The sequence below is a fragment of the Chiloscyllium plagiosum genome, unplaced genomic scaffold (genome assembly GCF_037043375.1).
Source record: "Chiloscyllium plagiosum isolate Xiang-an unplaced genomic scaffold, Cpla_swu_hap1 HiC_scaffold_28, whole genome shotgun sequence".
NCBI classification, from domain to species: domain Eukaryota; kingdom Metazoa; phylum Chordata; class Chondrichthyes; order Orectolobiformes; family Hemiscylliidae; genus Chiloscyllium; species Chiloscyllium plagiosum.
Genome location: NW_028270166.1, coordinates 10301955 through 10324282, shown reverse-complemented (window position 1 = coordinate 10324282; position 22328 = coordinate 10301955). Strand labels below are relative to the sequence as shown.

General features: G+C 38.9%; 1 protein-coding gene across 4 annotated transcripts in view; it reads right to left on the bottom strand.

The window, feature by feature from the left end:
* Positions 1-4028: 4028 nt before the first annotated feature.
* haus8 (HAUS augmin like complex subunit 8) overlaps positions 4029-22328 on the bottom strand; it is a 186068-nt gene continuing 167768 nt past the window's right edge. For all 4 annotated transcript variants that reach the window (XM_087975994.1, XM_087975995.1, XM_043721366.2 and 1 more), the window contains 4 exons: positions 21346-21504; positions 17400-17541; positions 9923-10049; positions 4029-4307 (listed from right to left, as the gene is read on the bottom strand). In XM_087975994.1, the coding sequence (XP_087832120.1) occupies positions 4199-4307; positions 9923-10049; positions 17400-17541; positions 21346-21504 (537 nt within the window). In that variant the 3' untranslated portion in view covers positions 4029-4198. The remainder of the gene's footprint in view (positions 4308-9922; positions 10050-17399; positions 17542-21345; positions 21505-22328) is intronic.

Below are 22328 nucleotides of genomic sequence, written 5' to 3'. Positions count from 1 at the left end.
TTCCCATTTCTTAGGGTCTTATTAGTTGAGCCTCAATTCGGTTTTCGCTGTAATGTAAATTTCAAACATGTAGAATGGTCACCTAATCATGTTCAAATAACTAAAATGCCAGGGGATGCCAATTTAGAACTCATCATCACTGTAGTGAGACATTCTAGTCAAGAAAACAAATTTTAAAAAAATCAAAGAGAAGCTTAGTTTTGAAGCTACAATATAAAATATCAATTTTTGTAAGTTAGAAAACACTCAGAGGAAAGTGCAAAGCTACTAAGTTTAAATAATTTTAGAATTTTAAACATCTGTAATGAGGTTTGTTATACAGGTACTTCAGAAAATGTTGGTTTGTGGATTCTGCACTTATTGAGTTCTAGAATGTCGTATTCAAAACCATCTGAAATGTATTTTGACAAATAACGATATAGGCTTACTTGCAAGGAATAGGTATGTGAGTGAGCTAATGGAGTTGGTCAAATCAACATTTTGCAGGTTCCAGAACAAGTGAAGGGAGAGGGAGTGTTGGATAGGTAATTGGTGATGGTGGGAATTTGAAGAATAAACAGAAAGCCATTTACTTTAAATGAACTGATTGGAGTTGTGAAATGTGCCCAAGAAAATCTGATGCAACAAGATGTGGAAGATCAATCATGTGAAACAAAATACAAAATGAAAACATTTGAAAACCAGCCCTAAATGTAGGAAGAATAACTAGCACCATTCAATATATAAACAGGAACAGGATTTGGAGGTGCCGGTGTTGGGCTGGAGTATAAAAGTTAAAAATCACACAATAGCAGGTTATAGTCCATCAGGTTTATTTGGAAGCACTAGCTTTCGGAGCCTGCTCCTTCATCAGGTGGTTGATGAAATGAACCTGTTGGACTATCATCTGGTGCTGAGATTTTTAACTATATACAAACAGCTCCCTCAAGAGGCTAAGAGGAGAAATGGTTCACAATATTATAACATGTTCCATAAGAATATATAAGCAAACTGTTAAGTTCTAAATAAGGTGGTTAGTTTTGCATGATGTCCATTAGCTGAAACAAATAGGACCTGCTGTATGAGACAGGATCCAAAACTGACCATGAAAACTGTCAAAATTGTCTGTTATACAATGTGACAATTACAGTAATTACTTTGTGGTGAGATGGCTTATTACAAATTGAACCACCTCTGCCTTCTTAGCTTATATCAGTCAAAACCCTGGAGATTACAGCTACACCATCACTCAAGTTCTTTATGCTCTTTGCAACACATTACATCAAATAATTTTTTCTACTTACTTATAATGTGTGCTGCAAAAACAATTAGCATTAATAGTTGATACTCATCATAAGTGCCATTTCTAGTTATCTATGCACTTTAGTAATCCACCCCCTTTAATTTATCTCATGTTCTCATTTCTGCCTCTTTTCACAGGCACTTCCAGTCCTGCCTTTAGCAATTGGCCAGACGTCTCCCCTGGCAATACTGAAACCAACGCTGCCATGGGGCTCCTACAAAAGGAAAATTGGCAATTACTGCAGATGAAAGAGGCTGATGCCAAAAGTGATAAAACTCAAATGAGGTACAAGCTATTACCAAGCTGTAAAAACTGACCACAGGAGTCAAAATGCTCAAAATCTGCATCAAAGTTGATTCAGATTTGGAGATCTTTTCTTAAATGTGCTGCTGCATTCTGGAAAAACAGCCTCTGCACTATGGTTTGGGCAGTCGTTTGTATAGCACTGAAAACTCTTACAAATTCACACTCCCATTACTCAGTTATTTAATGTTAGTGTATAAAGTATTTGCAGCATATTGCCTGTAGGAATGCAGTGGCAAAACACGTGTGCATGTACAATCATTGAACTTTTGAAAAAAATTGTTAAAGTTGAAGCCAAATTGTCTCTAGTGAGCATCAAGTTTTTGTTTAAAAAAATAACATTCGGCAGTTTCAATGCTACATTCAGAAATGGTTCTTCTCAACCTGGAACTGAGTCACAGGGCCAGGCAGCGCAACTTTAAATTGTTACTTCCAGGTGATTATTACTTGTCATTGGAGGGGGATGCTGCACCGACAGAAGCCATTGGCCCCCTTGTGCACTTGACAGCAACTTTGAAAATAATTATCCAATTAGTTCCATTCCTCTTTCCTCACAGTCCTGCAAATTTTCCCTTTACAAATGTTTATGTAAATTCCCTTCACAAGTTCCTATTGAATCTATTCCCATTGCCTATTCAGCGAGTGCACTCATGATCATAACTTGGATGCTGCCGGCTGGTTAGTGATGAGTGTTGGAGAGCGAACATGCCTGGAATCATCCAAGGAAAGAATTAGGTTTGGCTCCCTTCCTTTCTAATCTTCAGTCAGGTTGGATGCCAGCACCCACCATCCAATTCACACAAGAAGAATGGCCAGGTGCAATAGCAAATCCCACGTGCAACAAACCTCACATAGCAACTTCTCCATCTGTATAGCACTAGCAATTTGGCACAGGAAAGAAAAGGCACCTCTGCATAGGCATGAAAAATAAAGGTGAAAGCAAGATATGTCAACAGCATGATCATAAACTGAATAAAAAGTTATTTTTTCCACAGGCCAGGTGCCTACCTGCTCCCCAGGGGAGACCAAAGATAGGAGAAGGCATTACATAAAAATAATTGAAAAACTGGATAGAAAAAAATTATAAAGAATTAAGCATTTATGGCAATGCACAAATTACAGTCAAGTGTAATAATAGTATCAATAATATTTAAGGGCACAGGAATAAAACTGCTTTGTGAATTGGGGAACAACTGTGAACGAGTTGGAGTAAACAAAAACTATTTCTTCTCAAGCCTTGGTATGATCTGATCGTAGAACTTCATATTTTCTATGGGCCTCATTGAATTGAATTGAATTTGCAAAACAGACATTTATGACTTAATCAGAAAAAGCCCTTGGGAATTTAGTATTTGTGTATATAGTCCTATTCACAGAACAGGAGTTGATCTAAAACAATAATTTTTTTTTAAAAAACATGATTTAGAGTTTCATTTTATTTAGAAGGCAAGGAGTATAAAACTGACTGGATTAACAAATGTGCAAAACTGACTTTCTTCAAATCCATTTCCACCTTGAGCCCACCACTAATGAACTTTTGACACCTGAGCGAAATGTAATTATGGCAAAAGCAAGATACATAGAACCAGCACAAGGGGCATATTACATCAGAAATAAAGAAACCTCAAGGGAATACATAGGACTTTAAATAGCCAGGTTTGTCAAATATTCTAAAGGAAGATATTTGTACACTTCTCTTTAGTCACTTCCCTACTTATTAAAACTACTGGATAATGGTAAACTAAGAGATGTGTTTGTGTAATCTTGTCCCTGAAGTTTCATTTGACTGAGCTTTAGTGCTTAAACTAATTGATGACTAATCTCAGACGTCCAGTTCAAACACTATAAAGATAAAAGACTGGTGCAGAAAGAGGCCCTTGAAGAGATGAAACATGCCTGAAAAGTGCAACAATGGTTTTCACAAAAGAAAAACTCATTATTTCACCCTTGTTTGCCTCTGTGAGGCATTCTCCTTCTCCTTTGATGCTGCCTGACCTGCTGCGCTTTTCCAGCAACACATTTTTAAGCTCTGACCCCCAGCATCTGCAGTCCTCACTTTCTCCTAGCTGGATTACCCAACCAGGGACAATGTTTTATTTTGCAACGAGACTGCCCAGAAACATCCACATCAGGATTTTTTTTCCTTAAAACATGACACGAGGGAAAAATAAATCACTCTCGCAACTCAACTGATGCAAACTAAGGAATGCAGAGCGACAATCAGTCAATTTTACGTAGGTTAACTAGCACAAAGAAAATGTAGAAACTGCTGACGAAACTCAGCAGGTCTGGCAGTATCTGTGGGAAGAAAGCAGAGTTAAATGTTTTCAGTCCTGTTGTGAAGATTCATTGGACTTGAAACGTTAACTCTGCTTTCTTCCCACACACACACACTGCCAGACCTGCTCATTTTCATCAACAATTTGTGTTTGTTTCAGATCTATAGCCTCTGCAGTTCTTTATTTTATTATAACAAGCACTACATGCTCATCTTCAGGATCATATCCAAAAAAGAACATTTGTTGGCTGATTGCATAAATAATACAAGATGCTAGATTTTATTATACATAAATGAAGTGTTATTTATAAAAGGGAAATGGGCTAAGTGAAAATTCATTTTGTTGATCCTTCCATCCCCAAGGCTTCTTCGTCCAATTCTTGATGTAGCAGCGTAGTCTCTCTGCTGATGCTAGAGGCCAGTTCCTCAATCTTCACAAAGAAACTGCGAAAGTAAACACAAAGACTTTTTAAAGAATGAAATGACATACAATTTAGATAAGGATCTTGGTTAGCATCCAGCTAAAACATTTTGACATCTTTCATAACAAGCAAACAGAACCAATGAATCAGTCAGAAAACCATTTAACCTGCACTGTAGCATGGTGGGTGGCTCAAGGACCATGGCATATTCAGGATACTAGAGTTTCATGTTGCAATAAAAAAAAAGAAACAGCATTAATTTCCAACATTGCTAGCATTGTTGCTGTCAAAGTAAACAACATTTGGAATACTGTTAAGGCTCTTCCAATAAGGCTTTTATAAAAAAGGAGTCTGGCAGTTTTTTTTTTACCTTTCCCTCAACTGTTCTCCCATTTGCTCCTGATAAGAATTCCATGCTGAGGAAGAAAGCTTCACAAATACTGACCAACCTCTAGTAACTGGTCAAAGAAGTTCAAAAATAACAAGCACTAAATTAACTATGGAGAAATAGACAGTGACAGATCCAAACAACAACTTCCATTTACACAGCACCTTTAATGCATTAGAATCTCCCAGGGCATGCTTCAGAAGTATAATCAGACAAGAACTGATACCAAGCCAAAAAAAGAGATATTATGATTAAAGTATGTTGAGATTGTTTGAAAATGTGTGAAGAGTAAAGAGGAAGATATAGAGTCCTACAGCTTATGGAGGGAATTCACGAGCGAAGGGCCTCATTGACCACTTTGGAGAGTGTATCTTCAGGCAGAAACATTGAGTGGGGATTTTAGGAGATTCCAGAGTTGGAAGAATATATCGCCAAGGGTTTAGATTAGATTAGATTACTTACAGTGTGGAAACAGGCCCTTCGGCCCAACAAATCCACACCGACCCTCCGAAGAGCAACTCATCCAGACCCATTCGCCTACATTTACCCCTACACCTAACACTACGGGCAATTTAGCATGGCCAATTCACCTAACCTGCACATTTTTGGACTGTGGGAGGAAACCGGACCACCCGGAGGAAAACCATGCAGACAAGGGGAGAATGTGCAAACTCCACACAGACAGATGCCCGAGGCGGGAATTGAACCCAGGTCTCTGGCACTGTGAGGCAGCAGTGCTAACCATTGTGCCACCGTGCTGCCCAACCGTAGAACTGAAAAGAGGAAATTTGGGATGAAAAAATAGGGCACAGCCACAAATTGGATGTAAAGGCTGATAAAAATTCTAATATGATAAATCTGGAATAACGATGACAGAAGGGAAATCCTATTTTTCATTCTGGATGGGAGACCAGTCAGATGAGCATTGGGATGTGAGAATCTAGAGGCAGAAAGAAATAGATGGAGGCTTCAGAAGCACATGCTTAGTGTGGGAGGCGGAAATAAGTAGTCTTTACCATATAAAAGATGCAGGGTTGATTAATTCAGCTCGGCCTCAAAAAAAAAATACCAAATTTACAAACAGCTAGTTTTAATCTGAGACAGCACGATAAGGCCCACAAGGCTTTGGGCCAAATGCTGGAAATGGTATTAAAATAGTTAGGCAGTTGTTTTTGACTGGTGCAGACACTACAGACCAAAGTTCCCTTTTCTGTGCTGTCAACTTCTATGACAGTGGCTTGGCAGGAGGGTGAAATCACTGATGAGGTCTCAGATATGGTCTGGAACTGAGACAGTCCGCATAATCTTTAAATCGAGGAAATGCAGTGCCTTTGGGACTGGACATCCTAAAACTAAGTTGGCAACATGGAACTCAATCTGATCTAAAACATGTATACTTTTCCAGAAGCAGGGAACAGATAGTCATTTGGAATAGGACATTTCTGCCCAATTTCTCAGCTTTCTACTTCCAAGATGACATAGATGTAGCACTGACACTGCTGCCCTAACAGAGATCAAGGAAATAGTCAATTTATATCTCCATTGTGATTCTCAGTATGAATGCATTTCGTGAAATTGTAAGAGCTGATCTCATTACCAGTACATTGGCATCGCAGTATGATTCATTTTGCATTCAATCTGGTCTTTAAGTAACTATTTTTGGAAAGGACTACAGGCAGTTCAGGGTCAAGTCAGATTAATTAGTAGATTGCTGGCATTTATGTAATGGATTGCAAGTCTCGATACATAGACCCTGGCATATTTCACTTAATAAGCAATATCACATTGAACAAACTGGAAACTCCTTTAGGGATAGTTACACTAAAATTTATGGCACATAGCATATCCAATCAAACTAGCATGCATTCAGGTTTCATAGGATAGGTATGAAACCATAAGTATTGCTAACTGTTGCATGGTTTCAGAATATTTTTATGCATTTCATGTTAGTGAAGAACTGAGGGGGCAGGACAATCTGTTCTATATTACCATCACATATGCATTGCGCACCAAAACAGAAATTGCTGGAAAATCTCAGCAGGTCTGGCAGCATCTATGGAGAGAAATCAGAGATAATGTTTCAAATCCAGTGTCCCTTCTTCAGAACAGTTCTGCTTGACTTGCTCAGTTTGTCAGCGATTACGGTTTGTGTTTCTGATTGCCAGCATCCACAGTTCTTTTGTTTTTTTTTTGTTCATGTGCATTGTTATTTGGTTTCTCTCCTTTGCCTCTTTGATAAGCAGTACACAGCCAGACTTTATAAACTTCATCACAGTCACAATGAAGGGGACAGAGGGTTTATTCTTAATTACTGCATGTAAATAACAAAAATAAAAAACAATCAGAATTCCATGTTTATAACAGCCCATTCAATCAACACCCATTTGGCGATCAAGGCCTGAGCTCAGATTCAGATATAAAATTTTCTGACTTATCACTTGTAATACCAAGTAAATTAAATTTAGTGCAATAAATGGAATCCATATCATATTCTATAGCTCATCTGGCACAGTTTCCAGAATACTAAGTTGGTAACTAAAATTAAAATGAATACTTATGATTTTTAAAATGGCATCAATAAGATGCCAAAAGTGCAATCACTCAGTGATACCACTTAAAACTATACCAATTTTATTGTAACGAGAAACTTGTTAAAAAGCTTAAGAAACTGATTTTTATTGCCACAGTGTATGCACACTAACAATGAAAACACTAGTAAAAATAATAAATCTGAATTGAGTTTTTTTTCTGAAAATAAGCAAAACATTAAATTCCAATATTAAGAGGTACAGAAAAATGAAAATATTTACTAATAGGTTTATTGTACTGTTAAAAAGGTGCAGCAGGGAAAGCTGTCTTCAGAATTAGCAATAATGTTTACAGTCTAATTTAACAAGGTTCCTTTGCATTGCACGGACATCCTTGCTTAGGACAAAACAGCTGACAGTTCAAACATTATTAGCACTTTTACTGGCATCGGTATAAAAAGAAAGATGTGTGTTCACAACTGCTATTTTTAAAGTTTTAAAAACATGGCTGCTACTAAGGCTTCTTGCCAGTAATTAATAACAGTGAGATTATTCAACAACCAAGGAAGGAGAAACTATAGAAGTAATTTACTAGCTTGCCAGATTCTCACTAGAATTTAAACACTCAAAGTGATCCCAATTCATCTTCCTATAATTCTCTCTCAATAGTGTAAACTGCATTTGGGAAAGAAATCTCAAAATTTTCTAAATTTATCTGTTTGAATCCATACCATCTTGATCAACTATTTAAGCAGTGTTATAGATTAGTTTTCCCAAGCCACTTATAACCTCAACCCTTCAGGCTCATTGAAAGGAGTTAGCCACAAGTTTTGCAATTTCGATAACAATATAAATCCAAAATCATATTCAGCAAGTGTCAAATGGCTGACGACTATCATCTCGTGATTTAGAGTTTGGATGTGAAATGTGTTGATTAAAACTAAACCATTTTATGTGAAATCATAACCAAATGATTAACTTACTAGGCTGAATAAATCTGGTAGCAATATTGCCATAAGTTGTGTATTTTCAATCAAGTATTAGATTGGACAGAAATTATGTATTTCCTCTGACCCAGGTGCTGCACCATTTCATTTCATTTTGTTCCTCATCATAGAAGCACAGAACAATGAAACAATGGGTGAGAGAGAAGTTTGCAAGAGGAAACAATTTTCACAGATTACACTAGGAATACCTGAATTTTTTTTTTTACATGCGATACCAAACTTTTCCCCTCAAATACCTGCATTCAAATTGTATTAGTGCATCTACAGAGCTGATCATCCTCCTCAAAATCATCTTTTTTCAATTTCTCTCCTTTATTTGAAGGAGGTTCAATAATAAAGCTCTCTGCTTCAGCAAGGAGGACCAGGAGCATTTTACTTTTTCAACTGTTAGGAGCTCAACACAATTCAAGAATGGATTCAAGTGCTTGATAAACAAATGGACAACTTTTGAATTGACGTAGAAAACACAGTAGCCAAATTGCATGCAGCTGGGTTCCAAGGACAGAAAATGAATGAATGTAAATTATCTGTTTTTGGTGCTTTTGGGTTTAGGGAACAATACTCACAGTAAACTATGTTCCAAATCAGTGGAATCTTTAACATTCACCCAAGGACAGAATGCTTTAACAAATCTAAAAGTTAACATGAAGCACCAAAGCACTCCTTCAGTATGGCAATGAAGCGTTATCTTAGATTCAGCAGAAACTAAAGTTTACACTGAAGCTTGAACCCACAACTTGCTAATTCCCACAGGCAAGTATGTGAGCCAAGCAGGTTCTTCTCCAAGGAGTACCAACTTGAACATTTTAAAGACACTTGGAAAATTCATATTAGCAAGGTTCTGGGTTTGAGCTTTCAAAAAGATAATGAATAGATTTATGACGTGACCTCCAAACCACTGGTAAAAATATTTATTTGCATGAAAATAGAATTAAACACTCATTGCAAATTAGACATTTTTTGGAAAGTTCTGCATGAACTAATATTTGTAATGTCTTTGCCTTTAAATGTTGGACTCTAAAACATATCCTTTATTTTAAAAAGTTATGCTCACCCTAAGAATTTTCACAGAAGCTAATTCTTTTGTGCATCCAAGCTTTCTTGTGCATCTAAGCTTGACATCAAAGTTCCTTTTAGCTAGATGTAATTTATTTTGTCTGCTGTATTTTACAAATACACATTCATATGTACCTTGTTTATTTATTCACTGGAGGGCAACACTGGCTAGGCCAGCATTATTGACCGTCCCCAATTGCCCAGAAAGTAGTTAAGAGTCAACCACATTGCTTTGGGTCTTGAGTAATATGTGGGCCAGAACAGGTAAGGATGGCAGTTTCCTTCCCTAAAGGGCATTAGTGAACCAAGTGGGTTTTTCCTGATAATCTACAATGGATTCACGGTCACCCTTAATTTCAGATTTTTACTGAATTCGACTACCTACCGTTGCTGGCTTTGAACCTGTTTCTTTGGATTAACAGTGCAGCAATAATACCATTAGGCCATTGCCTCCCAACATGCACACCTACTTAAGTACACGCATCCACACACACAGTTCTTTAAATAAACTGTGAGGAAAAATTACTGAAAGAAAATTTACAAAATCTTAAGATTAGCACAGACAAAGAAAAAGTAAAATTCAGGTATCTAAAGTAGTTAGGGAGAGCAGCTAACAGATAAACTCTAATTTTTTAAGAAAGGGATTCTGCACCAATACCTTTTCATCTCCGTATCAGCCATCGCAGCTACCTTTCCAAGTTCGGTTCCAGTTTTTGAATTTTGTCTGTCAGGTCCAAGTTCACCCAAAATCTGATATGTTGTTCTTAGATGAACTTTCAATTCCTCTGTGAAGAAAATGTTGGCTTAATTATACCACAAGAACAAAAACTACCTATAGAAAGCCTATGAAGAGGAATCTTTGATTCTTCTTCTGCACAGGAAAACACCTGTTTACTCAGGGATGTTACTCCTTTTGGGAAAATTAGATGAATTTAAGCTGCATCCACACCATTATAATGACTTGTATAAATTGTATTTACATTAACAGACAGCCAACTAACTTCTGCACATTCTCGGGCAACCTGAAATAGGTTTCCTCACAGGCTGCCTCAAACCTGCTACATACTAGAATGTCAATCTGCATCTATGACTAAAAAGGTGCAGGGAGACTGGCTGCTGCATTAAAGCAGTTACTTTTTTTTCATTTCTGGACCTGGAATTAAAATATAGAGAAAACCAAATCAAACAAATTGTGTCCTCTGCGTGGAAAAGAAAAACTACAAGGAAAACAAGATCAACACAGCTCAAACTGGGAACAGGTCCATCGCAGAAAACTGACCCGTCAAAGCACTTAGCATCCTGTCTGTATTGTGGGAATTGAAACATTATTCTTCTGGTGCAATGAGAAGTGCTTTATTAAGTTGACAATTTGTTCAGGGGATGCAAGCATCACTAGCTCGGCCAGCACTGAAGCAGAGACACCATGACCAAGGCAATAACAACTGCTGCTGCACAATCAAATAGCTTGATATACCATATCGCAAACTTACATTCAACTGAGAATAAAGAAGAGATAAAGAGGGATCAGGTCTCCCGCATTATAAGTAATCAACTACATGGGTCAGGAGAAGTGAAACTATCTTGTATAGGAAATTAGCACAATACTTCAGGGCATGTCCTTGCAGCTCCACTGGCAGGAACTGATAACTTGCCATCTATCTACAGCTTGGCATTGAAAAATAATAAAGTACCTCATAAAATAAGTTAAAAGTCTAATAAAACTGCTTATGATGTATTACTCTCAAACTACAAAATATAAAACAAATGCACACAGTTAAACGTGGCAAGGAGACACTGAATTAATACAATGTTACTTTGCATCAAAATAAAATTTATGTGAACTTTTTGCTTGATATTAAATCAAATCAATACAGCCAAAAAGCCTGAGAGGAAATTCGGCTTCCTGAGCCAAGTCCATTCCATGACTCAGCTCACTGGAGACACATTTAATGGAAGTTAGAGCAGTTCCCTTTATCTCTCTACTACTTGGAAAATAACAATAAATTTTTCGCTATAGCTTATTATTATCTGCTGAACATCCTATCTGGTAGCAAAGAAAAAAAAACGATGTACAGTTTTACAAAGGCCCCTCAGTGGTCCTTCAATTGATCAAGTGAAACATCTAGTGAGGAACGAGGCAAGTTGATCACTACACTACGATGAATTAATTGACTATTGTGCAAGTACATACTGGATCCTGGGGAGCATTGCCAAACAAAAAGACCTTGGGAAACAGGCTCATAGTTGCTTGAAGGCTGAGTCATTGGTAGACAGGGTAGTGTAGAAGGCGTTCGGTACACTTGTCTTTATTGGTTAGTTTAGGAGTTGGGCGCACATGTTGCAACTGTACAGGACATTGTTTAGGTCACTTTTGGAATACTACATTCAATTCTGATCTCCTTGTTACAGGAAAGCTGTTGTTAAACTTGAAAGGGTGCCAGAAAGATTCACAAGGATGTTGCCAGGATGGAGTGTTTGAGCTATAGGGAGAGTCTGAACAGGCTGGGACCATATTCCCTGGAGGATGGGAAGCAGAGAGGTGACCTTATAGAGGTTTACAAAATCATGAGGGGCATGGATAAGGTGAATAGCCAAGGTCTTTTTCCCAAGGTCGGGGAGTCCAAACAAGTTTTGAGAAGATTTGTAGTTCAGGTTGAGGTTTTGGATGTAGGCTTGCTCGCTGAGCTGGAAGGTTCATTTCCAGACGTTTCGTTACCCTACTAGGTAACATCTTCAGTGGGCCTCAGGCGAAGCAATGCTGAAAATTCCTGCTTTCTATTTACAGGTTTGGGTTTCTTTGGGTTGGTGATGTCATTTCCTGTGGTGAAGTCACTTCCTGTTCCTTTTCTCAGGGGGTGATAGATGGGGTCTAACTCGATGTGTTTGTTGATAGAGTTCCAGTTGGAATTCCACGCTTCTAGGAATTCTCATGCATGTCTTTGTTTGGCTTGTCCTAGGATGGATGTGTTATCCCAGACGAAGTGGTGTCCTTCCTCATCCGTATGGGAGGATACTAGTGAGAGAGGGTCACGTCTTTTTGTGGCTAGTTGGTGTTCTTGTATCCTGGTGGCTAGTTTTCCGCTTGTTTGTCCAATGTAGTGTTTGTTACAGTCCTTGCATGGTATTTTGTAAATGACGTTAGTTTTGCTCATTGTCTGCATAGGGTCTTCCAAGTTCATTAGCTGCTGTTTTAGTGTGGTGGTGGGTTTGTGGGCTACCATGATGCCAAGGGGTCTGAATAGTCTGATAGTCATTTCCGAGATGTCTTTCATGTACGGGAGAGTGGCTAGGGTTTCTGAACGTGTTTTGTCTGCTTGTTTGGGTTTGTTGCTGAGAAAAATCGGTGGACTGTCTTCATTGGGTACCCATTCTTTTTGCATACACAGTCTAATGATTTTCCTCTGCTCTGCGTAGTTCCACTGTTGGCTCATTGAAATAATGTTCTAATGCAGCTTCGTTTGTGGGTGTTGGGATGATTGCTTCTGTAGTTCAATATTTGGTCTGTATGTGTTGTTTTTTCTGTAGACGCTGGTTTGAAGTTCCCCATTGGCTGTTCGCTCTACTGTGACATGGAGGAATGGCAGTTTGTTCTGGTTTTCCTCCTCTTTAGTGAATTTTATGCCAATAAGGGTATTATTGATGGTCTTGAAGGTTTCCTCTATCTTGTTTTGTTTAGTGATGACAAAGGTCTCAGCCATGTAGCAGACCGAGAGTTTGGATTGGATGGTTGGCATAGCTGTTTGTTCAAGTCTCTGCATTACTGCCTCTGCTAAGAACCCTGATATCGGTGATCCCATGGATGTTCCATTGGTTTGTCTGTAGGTTTTGTTGTTAAAAGGTGAAGTGGGGGGTAAGGCAGAGTTCCCCTAGCTTGATGATATTCTCCTTGTTGAAGAAGTTAGTGGTGTTTGGTGTGTGTCTTTGGGTCTTCTAATAGTGTAGTCAGTGTTTTCTTGGCCAGGTTAATGTTGATTGAACTAACCAGGGCTGTTCCATCAAAGGAGACAATTATTTCATCAACTTCTCAGTGTCTTTGGTCTTCAGGAATTCTTGGGTGGAGTGGGGAACTTCAAACCAGCATCCACAGGAAAACAACACACAGAATTTTCAGCATTGCTTCACCTGAGGCTCACTAAAGATGTTACCTAGTAGGGTAACGAAACATCTGGAAATGAACCTTCCAGCTCAGTGAGCAAACCTACATCCAGGGGAGTCCAAAGCTAGAGCACATAGGTTTAAGGCGAGAAAGATTTAAAAGGGACCAAAGAAGTAACGTTTTCAAGCAGAAGCAGTGTGAGGAATGAGAAAGTGGCTAGTACTATTATAACATTTAAAAGGCATCTGAATGGGCATAATGAATAGAACGTGTTTAAAAGGATACAGGCCAAATGCTGGCAAATAGGACTAGATTAATTTAGGACATTTGGTTGGCATGGACGAGTTGGACCAAACACACAGTCTGTTGCCATGCTGTACAGCTCTATGATTCTATGGTCCCATTACAACTCAACTTCCAACTCCAGAAAGACTAATGAGGAGTTTCAAGGATGCAGCCTATCTACCAAATTAGTCTGTAAAGCTCCAATAATTGAATAGTGTCTCAGCATTATCAAACATGACAATGTCAAGAGATCACTCTTTGTATTTATAACCGAGCGCAAAATCAGCATCAGTATTGAAGAATTGCAACTAGACATGGACTTGTAAAACAAGATTCCGCTGTCTCACGCCTTCGCTGAAAGAGGCAAATATCTCTCTTATCCTTAAAAAAGGAAAGGACCCAGAAGATTGTACATCATACAGACCAATATCCTTGCTAAATGTAGATTTTAAAATCCTCTCTAAAACGTTAGCACTGAGATTAGAAAGGATACTGCCACATATTATAAAGGAGGATCAGACGGGGTTTATTAAGGGCCGTAGATCATCCAATAATGTTAGAAGGGCTCGGAATATGATTCAAGCTTGTAATCAGGGAAAGATACCAGGAGTAGTGGTTTCATTAGACGCGGAAAAGGCATTTGATAGGGTCGAATGGTCATATTTGTTTTACACATTAGAGAGGTTTGGTGTTGGACAGGTGTTTACCAAATGGATCTCAACATTGTATAGTGATCCCAAAGCAGTTGTGGTTACCAATGGATTAGGCTCGGATAGCTTCAGTGTGGGTAGGGGCTGCCGTCAGGGATGTCCCCTCTCGCCATTGTTATTCACGCTAATAATTGAACCACTAGCAGAAGCTATACGAGCTGATCCTAATATAGTGGCCCCAAGGATTGGTACAGGTAAACATAAAATTACCCTTTATGCAGATGATGTTCTTCTATTCCTCAGTAACCCTTTGATGTCCATACCTCGCTTAATCCAAGTTATTAATACATTTAGTGCATTCTCAGGCTATAAAATTAATTTTTCAAAATCGGAGGCTATGCCAATGGGTGGCCTTGCTGTGATACCCCGCTTAGCGGACGGTTCCCTTTTTCCCTTTCGCTGGTCCCTGGAGGGTTTCTTATATTTAGGCATTTTTATTACTCCAGTATTTGGTCAGTTGCATAAGGCTAATTTTGTGTATTTATTGGAAAGGATAAGGCAGGACCTCCAGCGATGGGGAGACCTGCCAATTTCCTGGTTGGGTAGAATAGCATTAATCAAAATGAATGTCCTGCCCCGTCTCCTATATCCTATGAGAATGCTTCCGGTGATGCTGCCGAGGACGGCTTTACGTAAATTATACGGCTGGCTGAGTTCCTTTATCTGGAATCATAGGCGGCCCCTCATTAAGCTGAAGAAGCTACAGCTTCCACAGGCAAGGGGTGGATTGGACTTCCCAGATTTTAGGAAATATCAATTAAGTTCCCTATTAAGTTACATAGCTGATTGGGTCTTGTCTGATCCACAATCAATCTGGTTGGACATCGAGGCTTCTCAAGTAAAATACCCACTTATTAACCTTTTATTCTCAGACAAGAGGAAAATCATTACAGATCACTGTAAAAACCCTATAATACTGAATACAATCAAGGCTTGGAATATAATGCGGCAAAATGAGGGTAATTCACATAAAACATCCCCCTATGCACCGATAGTGGGAGCATGGGGATTCCAACCGGGGTTAACAGATGCCACTTTTAAACTCTGGAGATCCAGGGGTATCTCATGTCTCGGGGATTTATTTAAAGATGGGGTCCTGATGTCTTTCCGACAGCTGCGTCAGAAATTCGGATTACCCAATGGAGACCTCTTTCAATACTTCCAAATTCGAGATTATATACAGAAGAAGACTACGTTATTAGATAGTTTTTATAAATCCGATAGAGAATGTAGTGTCCTACGACCAGTGGGGGTATCTTCCGTCAGTAATATTTATCATTTGCTACATGATGAAGTATCGGGAGATATGGATAATCTGCTTAAAACATGGGATCAGGATCTGGAACTAGAAATCTCCACAGAAACGTGGAATGATATCTGGGAAAATGCTAGAAGAATTACTATTTGTAACAGAACCCAGGTTATCCAGCTGAAGATACTTCATAGGGCCCATATAGCACCGGTTCGATTGGCAAAATTTAAGGCAGGAGCATCTCCAATGTGTCCTAAATGCAAAATAGAGGTGGGCACTCTTGTACATTGCTTATGGACCTGTCATAAGATCCGTAGATATTGGACTAAAGTAGCAAGTACCCTGACAGAAATTTTAGGAACGGAAATAAAAGTGGACCCCGTATCTCTCCTCTTGGGCTTTTCGAACTTTCCCTCCCTGGACACGTACGGGAAGAGACTATTTTCTATTCTTTCTTTCTGTGCAAGGAAAAATATTTTGATGAACTGGGTGGCGGAGGGCCCCCCTGGACTTTCAAATTGGCACAGACTAATTATGGAATGTATTCCCCTTGACTTCCTTACAAATATGGTGCACCAAAAGACCGAATTATTTTATAAAATATGGCAGCCCTTTTTGAATTACATAAATACAGATATTTTGGCTATCCTAACAAGGGCTTTTATTTAATTGAGATTACAAACCTGGCTGGTCCGCGGCCCCTCGGGGGAGGAATCCCGCACGAATACGGGTTTTATCATATCTGATGCTAACACATCCCGAGCATGTAAGAGACTTAAATATACACCCTGGTTAGTTGTAGGTTAGATTAGTAGATAGTTGAGTTTTGTTTGTTTGGTTTTTTTTCTTTTCGTTTTTTTTTGTTTTGTTTTTTTGTCAAATTTTGGCTATTGTATATTTGAGCTAATTGTATATCAATGTTTATATCTGAGAGTTTTGTTTATTTTTGTAAACTTGTAAAAATGTTAAATTTCTAATAAAAATATCTATAAAAAAAAACAAGATTCCAGCACCATGGGGATCAGTACACTCAGTCCTTATTATCTGTCGATTCACTATCCCAGTGATCTGTGTAATCATGGAAAAAAATAAAAAAAATAAAAATAAATCGGCCTTAGGCCCCATTTTCTTTTCCTGATCACATGGTTCTTCAGTGTAAATAAGAGGTTACATGGTCCTCAATAGCTCACCCCATATCCTTAGACGGAGCCCTCGTTCAGGACTCCCCATTCTCTGGGAACATTTTTCTAGCATTTACCCTGTCTAGTTCTATTACAATTATATAGGTTTCTATGAGACTCCCTCCTCATTCTTCTAAACTCCAGTTAATATAGTTCAAACTGATCTAGTCCCTCTTTAGGTATCAGTCCTGCGAGTAAATCTTTGTTGCACTCTCTACACAGCTAGAACATATTTCCTCAGATAATGAGACTAAAACTGTATACCATACTCCAGGTGTGGTCTCACTAAAGCTCTATACAAGTACAGCAAGACATCCCTGCTCCTGTACTTAAATCCTCTTGCTAGAAAGACCATTTGTCTTCTTCACTACCTGATGCACCAGCCTGATTATTTTTGGTGTGAAAGAAAAAAAAAAGACACAAGTAGGCCAAAGCCACTGAAATATTTCTGCTGCTTCCCCACCTAACATCATTTATTCACAAACTAAGAAGTAAATTTGCATTGCTCAGTTGTATTTTGCCTTAATAACACAGCATTCAGAGAAGGCAAATCCAGAATTATTGCATCCTCTACATCAAAAAGTCGAATTTGTCCAAAGACTTAAGCCTACCCAAAAACTTCTGCAGATCTTCCGATATATAAATGTTCTTTGTTTGAAGGCTATGCCTTGTTGTATCAAGAGCATTACTGAAGGCTTTGTATTGTGTTTTGAACTGCTGAATAGATGCCACCACAGGTCTTAAATGCTCCAACTGTAATAAGAATCAATTGAATGCATTATTGTAAAGCCAAGTGAAAAAAAAACTGGTTGCAATAAACAAATTTCAACTATAATCCAAGATTTGTAAAACATTCAATAACACAGATGTCCACTGATGTGATACATTTAGACGTTCAACAAGCTTTCAATAAGGTCCTATACAAAAGAGTTGAACAGAATTTGAACCATAGGATCGGGAGAATATACGTTTAAGGATTAAGAACCAGTTAACAGACAAAAATCGGAGCAAAAATAAATAGGTCATTTCCAGATTAGCAGACTGTGACTAGTGGGGTAGGACACAAGAAGAGTGCCTGGGCTCAATCTAAATTAATGATTTGATTGTAGAGATTAAACTTAACACTAGGCAAAAAGTTATAATTGTGAAGAGGAAACAGTGACACCTTAAGGGATTTTGGATAGGCGAAGTGAGTGGACAACAAACATGGTAGATGAAATATAACATTAAAAAGTTCAACAATATTCACTCTGGGAGCAAAAATAGAAATAAAGAGCATTTTCTTAAATGAAAGAGGAAGAAAGTGTTAAAATGTGCAAAGGGACTTAGGTGTCCTTGTTAATCAGTTACTGACAGTATACATGCAGATGCAGCAAGCAATTAAGGCAGCGAATGAATACATTGACTTTCATCACAAAAGGGTATAAGCATGCAAGTAAAACTGTCTTTATAGAGCCTTGAGGCTGTACTTGGTGGATTGTGTGCAGATTTGGTCTCCTAGCCTATGCAAAAGTGAACTTGCCTTAGGTAGTACCACAAGGGCTCACCAAACTAAATCTTCAGGTGGAGGGAATGTCACAGAATTACAGGATAGAAACATATAATCCCTATGGTGCAGTAAAAGGCTATTCCTCTGGCTGGGGCTATTAGAACAAGGGTACATAATCTCAGAATAAAAGGGGCAAGTCACTTCAGACTGAGATAATGTAAATATTTTAATCTCTACCATGGGCAGGAGTAGACTCAGGTCATTAACCATATTCAAGGTCACGATCAATAGATTTCTACACTTTAAAACATCAAAAGTTATGGGGATTGTTTAGGTAACTTTTGTTGAGGTAGATTAACCACAACTAGTTTGTATAGTAGAGCAGGCATCAGGGGCTGAATGCAAAGCTTAAATGTTCTCTTGAAAGTTAAACAAATTCAAACAGCAAAATAAAGTTAAAAAAAAAGTGCTTAAAGTCACAACTCATCCCATTCAGAATCTTAAAATCAATAGATTTAAATAAAAAGGACAAGATAGATGTTTCCACTCGCATTGTAAAATGGATGGTGCTCAAACCAAACTTTAGAAGGGGTCTCTGTTAATTAAACACCATTCCAGTAACACTAAAGCATGTACTATAATTGGTTAATTCAATTTATATCAGTACAGGTATTCAATAAATAGGTAAAATATTTCTTCTATTATGTGATGCTTAATGGATATGCCTGGCAGCATAGCATCCTGAAGATTACAGTCCAATCCTTACATGAATAAAGCAAAACAACAAAATATCAACTGAAGTACCACCATTGCAGTAGGCATATTTACACTCATTTGTCAACAATTTAAGTTGTTGGTACTGGTCATGGGCACAAATTAAATGCATTGCTTTGTTGAGTTATGAGGAGAGGCTGGATAGGCTGAGATCCTTATCCCTGGGGCACAGACGGCTGAGAGGTGACCTTAGAGGTTAATAAAATAATGAAGAGCATGGATCGGGTGAATAGGCAAGCTGTTTTCTCCCAGGATAGGGAAATCCAAAACAAGGAGGTCAGGTTTAAGGTGAGGGGAAAGATTTTTTTTTTTAAAAAAAGGGACCAAGGGGCAACTTTGGGAGAATGTGAAATTAGCCATTCTGGCAGAAGAATATAAAAGCAGGTTATTTAAATGGTTGCATTGCTAAAACACAGGTGCATCTGAATGTCCCAGTGTATGGTTCATAAAGGTTAGTATGCAGTACAGCAAGTCATTAGGAAAGATTATACAATGCTATTGATTATTTGTGAGGGCATTAAACTCTAAAGTAATGAGGTATGCTTCAGCCAGTCAGGGCATTGGTGTGATCTCAGCTGGAGTACTGTACGTTATTTAAAAAATGTAAATTCATTGGAAGCAGTTCAGATCAATACTTGGAATGGGTGTGTTGTCTTATGAGGAGAGGATGGATCATCAAGTCTGCACCAACCCTCAAAGAGCATCCTACCCAAGACCCAGCTTCCCCACCCCAATCCCTGTAGCCCTGCATTTACCATGGCTATAGTTTATTCACTGAAGTTGAGATAAGACTTGATTGAAACAGCGGTAGATAGATTCCTAATGAGCAAGGGGATGATAAACCATCAGGGATAGGTGGGATTGTGGAGCAGTCAGATTACCCAAGATCTTTTTGATGGGCAGAGAAAGCCTGAAGGGCTGGCTAATTTGAATGCTCTTTTGCGAACTCTTCCATTCAGAATGCTTCTTTTGTTGCCATGTCTACTCCATGAAGAGAGCACTCATACAACAGGGCAGGGCCACTTGCAGTCAATTGCTTCTTCAGCCAGCATCCTCCACCACTGCATCTTGAATTAGAAATTATAGAATCCTTACACCATGGAACAAAGCCATTCAACCCATCAAGTCTGCACCAACCCTCAAAAAGCATCCTACCCAAGCCCCAGCTTCCCCACCCCAATCCCTGTAGCCCTGCATTTACCATGACTAATCCACCTAGCCTGCACATTCCTGGATACTGTGGGACTGTTTTAGCACAGCCAATCCATCTAACCTGAAGCACTCAGCAGAAACCTACACAAACACAGGGAGAACGTGCAAACTCCACTCAGACAGTCACCCAAAGCTGAAATGTAACAGGTCCCTGGTGCTGTGAGGCAGCCACGGTAACCACTGAGTCACCCAACTAAGTGTGGTGTTTTTGCAAATGAATTCCTCTTCTCTTCTTCCCTCCCATAACAACCTTAGTGTTTCTGAAGTTTAGTTTTGTGCTAAAATGTTTCCTTGTTTTTCTGTCCTTGTCATACAACAAATGCAAAGATGTTCAAGGAAGCATTGAGAACAGTCATGCAAGCATTTGCTAACTATGCTCTTAAACTTTTCTAATTAATCTGTTTAGAGAGATGCTATTACACACATCCTGGAGCAGGTGGGACTTAAACACGGGCCTCCTGGCTAAGAAGTAGGGACACTACTGCTGCACCACAAGAGCCCCCATCTAAAACATTCTACTGGTTTTTGTACCTCACATTCACCTGACCCCCACTTTCACATCTTGACCCAAAAGCCATTGTATAGGTCAACAGAATCCAAGCCTTAAAGTGCTAATTCTGTCTTGTCAACAGTCAGTATAGACCCAATCCATTTCCCAACAGGAAAGAATGCTTATAGCCTAGGTTGGAACAGACGGAATACTACTGAACAGGTGGAACTTTACCTCATCCTGTTTCCCTCAATCTTCAATATAAACAGCATGCAACTTTGGCTACAGCATGATACAGTTTGCAAATCTGCCATCAAGTTATGATTGTCCATTCCTTTCTAGGTAAGCATGAAGAGATATAACATCAGGCCCACTCGACTGAAACATTATGGGGAAAGGGGAAAACAAGTAATCAAATGAAATAGCAGACATCATTGTCCCTGAACAAAGTAATTTCAGATAAATGTAAACATCATTCCTTAAACTGAACAATGGCCTAAAGCAGTTGTGCAACAAAAAGCATCTCGAAGGATAAAATGCAATAATCTCCCCCTCCCTTTTTTAATGTTAATGCAAGTTAATGCTAACTCACCTGTTGTTCTACGACCCCATCCAGTACTTTGTTTTTCTCCAGCAAAATGAGATTCTGTTTCTGTTGAAATATTTCTTTCCGTAAATGCTGGTTTTCCTCTTCAATCTGAAGCAAGCACTCTTCTGCCCTTTCTTGGTATTTTGCCAGGTTATTTTCCCTCTACGAATGTGAGTAAAACTGTGAGTGTGAAACAGGGCTCCTGACTTCAAACCTTTGCTACAATTAATACTTTCAAAATCATTTTGAATCTGATCAGAAAACTGAAAAAAAAAATGCTAATTTGGAAGGAAGGAATATTTTCCATTTCAGAAACAAATCCGAGCACATACAGAGATCTAGCCCCAAAGCTCGTCTTGAGTTAGTCTATCTGCTTCAGAATACAACCCATCGAACTGGAAATCAAATTTCTCAATCAAATCAATCAGGTGAACATTGGGTGAGGAAACGGTCAAGGACAAAATATGCATGCCATGGAGTGAAAGAATAGCATGCACATTGACGGTCTAAAACTCAATGTCCTCACTCTGTTAATAGATGGAAATGTGTTGCTGGAGAAGCGCAGCAGGTCAGGCAGCATCTAGGGAACAGGAGAATCGACGTTTCGGGCATTAGCCCTTCTTCAGGAAGAAGGGCCAATGCCCGAAACGTCGATTCTCCTGTTCCCTAGATGCTGCCTGACCTGCTGCGCTTCTCCAGCAACACATTTCCATCTCTGATCTCCAGCATCTGCAGACCTCATTTTCTCTTCACTCTGTTAATATCCAGGCCACAGGTATGATGCCAATTCGTCCGACTGTAAAATGGTGGTGTTAACTGGGAGTGAACAGGGATGACAAGGACAGAAAAACAAGGAAACATTTTAGCAAGAAACTGAACTTCAGAAATACTAAGGTTGGACAGCATCTGAGGAGAGAGAAAACACCGTTAACTTGCTTTAGGACTGAACTATAAAGATGTTCAAACGAATAGTTCACAAGAGCAGA